Source organism: Salvelinus fontinalis, chromosome 33, assembly GCF_029448725.1.
Source record: "Salvelinus fontinalis isolate EN_2023a chromosome 33, ASM2944872v1, whole genome shotgun sequence".
NCBI lineage: Eukaryota > Metazoa > Chordata > Actinopteri > Salmoniformes > Salmonidae > Salvelinus > Salvelinus fontinalis.
Genome location: NC_074697.1, coordinates 4,714,011 through 4,722,597, shown reverse-complemented (window position 1 = coordinate 4,722,597; position 8,587 = coordinate 4,714,011). Strand labels below are relative to the sequence as shown.

The 8,587-nt window shown below is 46.9% G+C and overlaps 1 protein-coding gene across 1 annotated transcript; it reads left to right on the top strand.

Annotated features, from left to right (window-relative positions):
- Window positions 1–6,725, top strand: c18h3orf33 (c18h3orf33 homolog (H. sapiens)). The gene is made up of 3 exons (XM_055895044.1): window positions 1–1,146; window positions 2,950–3,113; window positions 5,328–6,725. Exons 1-3 carry the CDS (start codon window positions 312–314, stop codon window positions 5,580–5,582), a joined length of 1,254 nt encoding a protein of 417 aa, XP_055751019.1. The 5' UTR covers window positions 1–311; the 3' UTR covers window positions 5,583–6,725.
- The last annotated feature ends 1,862 nt before the right edge of the window (window positions 6,726–8,587 follow it).

Below are 8,587 nucleotides of genomic sequence, written 5' to 3'. Positions count from 1 at the left end.
GACCCCCTGCTGGCTAAAGGTATGGAAGACCCCCTGCTGGCTAAAGGTATGGTAGACCCCCTGCTGGCTAAGGGTATGGAAGACCCCCTGCTGGCTAAGGGTATGGCAGACCCCCTGCTGGCTAAAGGTATGGTAGACCCCCTGCTGGCTAAAGGTATGGAAGACCCCCTGCTGGCTAAGGGTATGGCAGACCCCCTGCTGGCTAAAGGTATGGAAGACCCCCTGCTGGCTAAAGGTATGGAAGACCCCCTGCTGGCTAAAGGTATGGAAGACCCCCTGCTGGCTAAAGGTATGGTAGACCCCCTGCTGGTATGGGAGACCCCCTGCTGGCTAAAGGTATGGCAGACCCCCTGCTGGCTAAAGGTATGGTAGAACCCCTGCTGGCTAAAGGTATGGCAGACCCCCTGCTGGCTAAAGGTATGGCAGACCCCCTGCTGGCTAAAGGTATGGCAGACCCCCTGCTGGCTAAAGATATGGCAGACCCCCTGCTGGCTAAAGGTATGGTAGACCCCCTTCTGGCTAAAGGTATGGCAGACCCCCTGCTGGCTAAAGGTATGGCAGACCCCCTGCTGGCTAAAGGTATGGCAGACCCCCTGCTGGCTAAAGGTATGGCAGACCCCCTGCTGGCTAAAGGTATGGCAGACCCCCTGCTGGCTAAAGGTATGGCAGACCCCCTGCTGGCTAAAGGTATGGCAGACCCCCTGCTGGCTAAAGGTATGGAAGACCCCCTGCTGGCTAAAGGTATGGCAGACCCCCTGCTGGCTAAAGGTATGGCAGACCCCCTGCTGGCTAAAGGTATGGCAGACCCCCTCCTGGCTAAAGGTATGGCAGACCCCCTGCTGGCTAAAGGTATGGCAGACCCCCTGCTGGCTAAAGGTATGGCAGACCCCCTGCTGGCTAAAGGTATGGCAGACCCCCTGCTGGCTAAAGGTATGGCAGACCCCCTGCTGGCTAAAGGTATGGCAGACCCCCTGCTGGCTAAAGGTATGGCAGACCCCCTGCTGGCTAAAGGTATGGCAGACCCCCTGCTGGCTAAAGGTATGGCAGACCCCCTGCTGGCTAAAGGTATGGCAGACCCCCTGCTGGCTAAAGGTATGGCAGACCCCCTCCTGGCTAAAGGTATGGTAGACCTCCTGCTGGCTAAAGGTATGGAAGACATGCCCTTCAACTTTACCAACACACTCAGAGCCCACAGGGTAAAGGCTAATTACAGTATGGTAATGAGGATTAGGATTCACCTCCCAGCTGTTGAGAAGTCTAGTCTCGTCATTCACGCAGCTGTCCCCAATTAGTCATTTAAATCTATACTAATCCCTATTAGAGCGTCATACCTGTTACCCATAGACCGTCTGCTGCACTCTTTTACTTAACTGTCTCTGACATTTACATTTATTTAGTTTGATTTAACTAGGCATGTCAGTTAAGAACAAATTCTTATTTGCAATGACGGCCAATTGTGCCGCCCTATGGGACTCCCAATCACTGCCGGATGTAATACAGCCTTTATTCGAACCAGGGACTGTAGTGACGCCTCTTGCACTGAGATGCAGTGCCTTAGACCGCTGCGCCACTCAGGAGCCCAACTGTGTCAGCCATAGACTGTCTACTGGTCTCTTTAACTGTGTCAGCCATAGACTGTCTACTGGTCTCTCTAACTGTGTCAGCCATAGACTGTCTACTGGTCTCTCTAACTGTGTCAGCCATAGACTGTCTACTGGTCTCTTTAACTGTGTCAGCCATAGACTGTCTACTGGTCTCTTTAACATAACTGTGTCAGCCATAGACTGTCTACTGGTCTCTTTAACATAACTGTGTCAGCCATAGACTGTCTACTGGTCTCTTTAACTGTGTCAGCCATAGACTGTCTACTGGTCTCTAACTTTGTCAGCCATAGACTGTCTACTGGTCTCTTTAACTGTGCTGTTTGATTTAGTGGAAGAGAAGGTTGGCTATGAAGAAGTATAGTAGTCAACCTAATGGTTTGTCTCTCCTGTAGAGACAGTTTGATATATTTTCCTGAAACCAAAGTAGACACTATTTTAATCCAATGAATTTGATTTGATAGGTATTGGATCATGGCTTGATGTCTGATAAAGGTCATTGTGACTGAAACGTCAACATATTTTTCGTCTTTATCTAATTCAGACCAACATTTTCTCTAAACGTGAGTGTCATGCCTTTTGCCCGCATTCAGAGGCACTGGACCATACACATTTACAAGACTTAGTTTAGCTCCCTTCATCGGACTGAGTTAGCATAGTAGTAAGCCTGTTAGAGAAGAGGGCTAGCTGCAGTATTACGTTATGCTTCTGGCCTGCAGTCAAACTGAGTTAGAGGGTATTAGATAGTGCCCTTACAGCTCCGTCTGAGGCCAGGGAGAATTTCGGACAAAGCTCTCCTCTAGTTAAAGAGATTAGTAGTCTCTCTCTAGCTTTGTCTCTTTGACCTCCTGTTGTTTTATGACACAGACTTGACCTCTGGCCATAGTTATTTTGTCTTTCTTTGGCATGTAATTTCCTTGCCTGTGCCTTTTAGTAATACAGTATCTCTACTGCTGTGGTTGTACATCTTTGCATAGTGCATGTCTGATACTATATCTTACAACAGTCTCTTTCAGTTTGTCAAGCTCCTGACTGTGCCACCTTCAGGTCTATGCAATAGACCACAGACATAGCTAGGAACTCCTTAGCTCAGGTGTACTGTATGTGTGTCTCACCTGGGCAGGTCTTCTCTCAGGTGTACCGTATGTGTGTCTCACCTGGGCAGGTCTTCTCTCAGGTGTACCGTATGTGTGTCTCACCTGGGCAGGTCTTCTCTCAGGTGTACCGTATGTGTGTCTCACCTGGGCAGGTCTTCTCTCAGGTGTACCGTATGTGTGTCTCACCTGGGCAGGTCTTCTCTCAGGTGTACCGTATGTGTGTCTCACCTGGGCAGGTCTTCTCTCCCCAGGTGGTGGTCGTGTGTATCCATTGGCTGTGCGCCTGGCGGGGGTGGAGCTGACCCCAGAGGGGAGGGCGTGGCTGGAGCAGCACCTGAGCCCGGCCCAGACGGTGTGGCTCAAACTGGTCAGCAGAGAGGAGGAGACACTGCACTGTCTGGTGTCTGTTAGCCGGGTCAGTTACTGTCTGTCTGTTAGCCGGGTCAGTTACTGTCTGGTGTCTGTTAGCCGGGTCAGTTACTGTCTGTCTGTTAGCCGGGTCAGTTACTGTCTGTCTGGTAGCAGGGTCGGTTACTGTCTGGTGTCTGTTAGCTGGGTCAGTCACTAACTGTCTGTTAGCCGGGTCAGTCAATGTCTGTCTGTTAGCAAGGTCAGTGACTGTCTGTCTGGTAGCAGGGTCAGTTACTGTCTGTCTGGTAGCAGGGTCAGTTACTGTCTGTCTGGTAGCAGGGTCAGTTACTGTCTGTCTGGTAGCAGGGTCAGTTACTGTCTGTCTGGTAGCAGGGTCAGTTACTGTCTGTCTGGTAGCCGGGTCAGTTACTGTCTGTCTGGTAGCCGGGTCAGTTGCTGTCTCGTGTCTGGTAGCCGGGTCAGTTGCTGTCTGGTCTCTGGTAACAGGGTCAGTTGCTGTCTGGTCTCTGGTAACAGGGTCAGTTGCTGTCTGGTCTCTGGTAACAGGGTCAGTTGCTGTCTGGTCTCTGGTAACAGGGTCAGTTGCTGTCTGGTCTCTGGTAACAGGGTCAGTTGCTGTCTGGTCTCTGGTAACAGGGTCTGTTGCCGTCTGGTCTCTGGTAACAGGGTCAGTTGCTGTCTGGTCTCTGGTTACAGGGTCAGTTGCTGTCTGGTCTCTGGTAACATGGTCTGTTGCTGTCTGGTCTCTGGTAACAGGGTCAGTTACTGTCTGGTCTCTGGTAGCAGGGTCAGTTGCCGTCTGGTCTCTGGTAACAGGGTCTGTTGCCGTCTGGTCTCTGGTTACAGGGTCCGTTGCCGTCTGGTCTCTGGTAACAGGGTCAGTTGCCGTCTGGTCTCTGGTAACATGGTCAGTTGCCGTCTGGTCTCTGGTTACAGGGTCAGTTGCCGTCTGGTCTCTGGTAACAGGGTCAGTTGCCGTCTGGTCTCTGGTAACAGGGTCAGTTGCTGTCTGGTCTCTGGTAACAGGGTCCGTTGCTGTCTGGTCTCTGGTAACAGGGTCAGTTGCTGTCTGGTCTCTGGTAACAGGGTCAGTTGCTGTCTGGTCTCTGGTTACAGGGTCAGTTGCTGTCTCGTCTCTGGTAACAGGGTCAGTTGCCGTCTGGTCTCTGGTAACAGGGTCAGTTGCCGTCTGGTCTCTGGTAACAGGGTCAGTTGCCGTCTGGTCTCTGGTAACAGGGTCAGTTGCCGTCTGGTCTCTGGTTACAGGGTCCTTTGCTGTCTGGTCTCTGGTAACAGGGTCAGTTGCTGTCTGGTCTCTGGTAACAGGGTCAGTTGCTGTCTGGTCTCTGGTAACAGGGTCTGTTGCTGTCTGGTCTCTGGTAACAGGGTCAGTTGCTGTCTGGTCTCTGGTAACAGGGTCAGTTGCTGTCTGGTCTCTGGTAACAGGGTCAGTTGCTGTCTGGTCTCTGGTTACAGGGTCAGTTGCTGTTTGGTCTCTTGTAACAGGGTCAGTTGCTGTCTGGTCTCTGGTTACAGGGTCAATTGCTGTCTGGTCTCTGGTAGCAGGGTCAGTTACTGTCTGGTCTCTGGTTACAGGGTCAGTTGCTGTCTGGTCTCTGGTTACAGGGTCAGTTGCTGTCTGGTCTCTGGTAACAGGGTCACTTGCTGTCTGGTCTCTGGTAACAGGGTCAGTTACTGTCTGGTCTCTGGTAACAGGGTCAGTTGCTGTCTGGTCTCTGGTTACAGGGTCCGTTGCTGTCTGGTCTCTGGTTACAGGGTCCGTTGCTGTCTGGTCTCTGGTAACAGGGTCAGTTGCTGTCTGGTCTCTGGTTACAGGGTCAGTTACTGTCTGGTCTCTGGTAACAGGGTCAGTTGCTGTCTGGTCTCTGGTAACAGGGTCAGTTGCTGTCTGGTCTCTGGTAACAGGGTCAGTGAGGCTGCGTTTTAAGAGGAACCCCAATTCTGATATTTTTTTTCTCCCTTGTTTGTCTTTTGACCAATCAGTTCAGCTCTGAAAAAGATCTGATGTGAAACGATCTGATGTGATTTGTCAAAAGACCAATTAATGTAAAGAAGATCATAATTGGGCTGCCTGTGTAAACGCAGCCTTACTGTCTGAGTGGACTAACATGAGTTTGTTACTGACTCTCTGGTATCTTCAGGACAATGTTACTCTCTTTATGACTGTATTAATGAACTGAATGTTGAAGACAACCTACAGATGTGTTATTACCCCCCTCTGTTCTCTCTCCCCCAGGGGTCATTGAGGAGTCTGTGTCTGAATGAGGAGGTGTTGAGGTTGGGTCTGGCACGCACTGTCCCAGTCTCTGGACTCCACCCTCAGTCCCACCTTTACCTGCGGCTCCACCAACGGCTGCTCAAGGCAGAGGTCAAGGCCGAGCGGAAGGGGCGAGGCATGTGGAAAGAGGATAGCCTATGGGATAGGACCTCACAGGCTGTTTGGGACAACTCACTGGTCACACTCATCAGGAGGATCTTCAAGTGGACGTGATTGGTTGGTTGATTGATTGGTTGGTTGATTGATTGGTTGGTTGATTGATTGATTGACTGACTGACTGATTGGTTGATTGACTGGTTGATTGATTGACTGGTTGATTGATTGATTGATTGATTGACTGACTGACTGATTGGTTGATTGACTGACTGATTGATTGACTGACTGATTGATTGACTGACTGATTGATTGACTGACTGATTGATTGACTGACTGATTGATTGACTGACTGATTGATTGACTGACTGATTGATTGACTGACTGATTGATTGACTGATTGATTGATTGACTGACTGATTGATTGACTGACTGGTTGATTGATTGATTGACTGGTTGATTGATTGATTGACTGGTTGATTGATTGATTGACTGGTTGATTGATTGACTGACTGGTTGATTGATTGACTGACTGACTGACTGACTGATTGACTGACTGATTGATTGACTGACTGATTGACTGACTGATTGACTGACTGACTGACTGATTGACTGACTGATTGATTGATTGACTGACTGATTGACTGACTGATTGATTGATTGATTGACTGGTTGATTGATTGATTGACTGGTTGGTTGATTGATTGATTGACTGACTGATTGGTTGATTTCAAGTGGGCTTGAAAGTAAGTTTATGAATGTTCCAAGGCTCAGGCCCGTCTCAGAATACAGCTGGGTCATTATGGGTCTGTGTTTGACAAGTGGATCATCTATTTGTCAACTTGCCACTTCACCGATTTGCTGAAAACGGACAATAATCACACCAATATCTGTCCAAACAATCTTTTCTCCTGTACTTTACTATCTGGGAAAAGTGTGAAACGATGTCTCAAAAGAATGGGGGTATGGACTAAATCGTAGACATGGGACAAAAATGTTTTGACCCACGTGCTTATCAAAATGTATATATATATATATATCGATGGAGATTAAACGCACTGACACGGTAATGACAAGACAGAATAGAAACCAGTCTACTTACAGTTAGTGTTCCCCTTCGTGGGTCAGAAAATGTTGATGTTTGATTAGATAATGTAAAGAAACTTGGCTGTCAGAAATCCACTTATCTACATCAAACGCATTTCAAAAAATATATATAAATCTTTACCCGATTTGTGAAATAAATATGCATTGGATAATTCATTTCTGCATTGTGTTTAATATTGTAGATGATAAATCATGAATAAGTAATGCTGCATATAAAAGCCATTGTGAAATTTGATGGGAGATTGTGATGGGGGCCATTACAAATTCTTAGGAGTTTGTAATGGGAGTTACCTCAGAAAGTGCTGGTTGAATAGAGGGTAATTTCATGCTAATGTGTTTAAATTATGCCCATATGTATATAGACATTAGTTGTTATTCAATCAATATATTAACCAAACATAAGGACCGTCAGTGGTTTAACAACATTGACGTATAATTTCAAAGAATATATTTTATTTAAATATTTGACATTCAAATTGAATACCTGAAGTCCCACCAAAATATCTGGATTCTATTGATTTTCTGTCTCTAATTAAACATTTGTTTATGTGCTATAGTACAGTCAGTATTTTATGGATTATTTTATTCTAAAAGAGTAGATGATGGTACTCCATTATGCAGCTGTTACATTTCATCTGGACTGGATGTTTGATGTAAATATTGAAGACTATTGAATGTTTCTCATATCCAGCTCACGTTCAGCTAAAGAGGTGGACTAGAGTAACGTGGACTAGAGTGACGTGGACTAGAGTGACGTGGACTAGCGTGACGTGGACTAGCGTGACGTGGACTAGCGTGACGTGGACTAGCGTGACGTGGACTAGCGTGACGTGGACTAGCGTGACGTGGACTAGCGTGACGTGGACTAGAGTGACGTGGACTAGAGTGACGTGGACTAGCGTGACGTGGACTAGCGTGACGTGGACTAGCGTGACGTGGACTAGCGTGACGTGGACTAGCGTGACGTGGACTAGCGTGACGTGGACTAGCGTGACGTGGACTAGCGTGACGTGGACTAGAGTGACGTGGACTAGAGTGACGTGGACTAGCGTGACGTGGGCTAGCGTGACGTGGGCTAGCGTGACGTGGGCTAGCGTGACGTGGACTAGCGTGACGTGGACTAGCGTGACGTGGACTAGACCTGGCAGCCAGGTCTTCCTGTACTAGACTGGGCTGTAGCTAGAAACCAGAATATTCAGAAGGCTTGAGCTGGGCCATGGTGGACAGAGAGATGGAGGACTAGAGATAATGGATAAGGAAATATGTTGTTTTCTCCCGTCTAAATAATGTTTTCTCCTGACTAAATAATGTTTTCTCCTGACTAAATAATGTTTTCTCCCGTCTAAATAATGTTTTCTCCCATCTAAATAATGTTTTCTCCTGTCTAAATAATGTTTTCTCCCGTCTAAATAATGTTTTCTCCCGTCTAAATAATGTTTTCTCCCGTCTAAATAATGTTTTCTCCCGTCTAAATAATGTTTTCTCCCGTCTAAATAATGTTTTCTCCCGTCTAAATAATGTTTTCTCCCGTCTAAATAATGTTTTCTCCCGTCTAAATAATGTTTTCACCGGTCTGAAGAGGCATGTTTTGGTGTTTCAGAAGTCCAGATGTTTTTAGCAGGAGAACAAACAGGCTTCTGTAACTCACACCGTCTTATCTAGATATATAAATAAAACATCTTGGTTTTATTTCATCTCAAGAACATAATCAATAGTTTAAATGCCCGTTATTTTTTGGGGTCAAAATACTAATATATTTTATCTGACAAAGCAAATCTGTCTGTACTGCTTTTCTAAGTGTTTATAACTGAAAGGTTTCCACATGTCATTTTAAAGAGTTGAAAAAAAAAAAAAAACTTTTACCTTAATATGTTTGTCTCCCATTCCTGGTTTGACTCTTTATTTGAGTTATTAACAGCTCCATTCCTTGACAGTTACAGACCACTGGTTTCCATTCATTCTGGTAAACTAGATCTCTCTGAGATAGGGGACATTTAACCGTTATCGCCGCTAGTCTG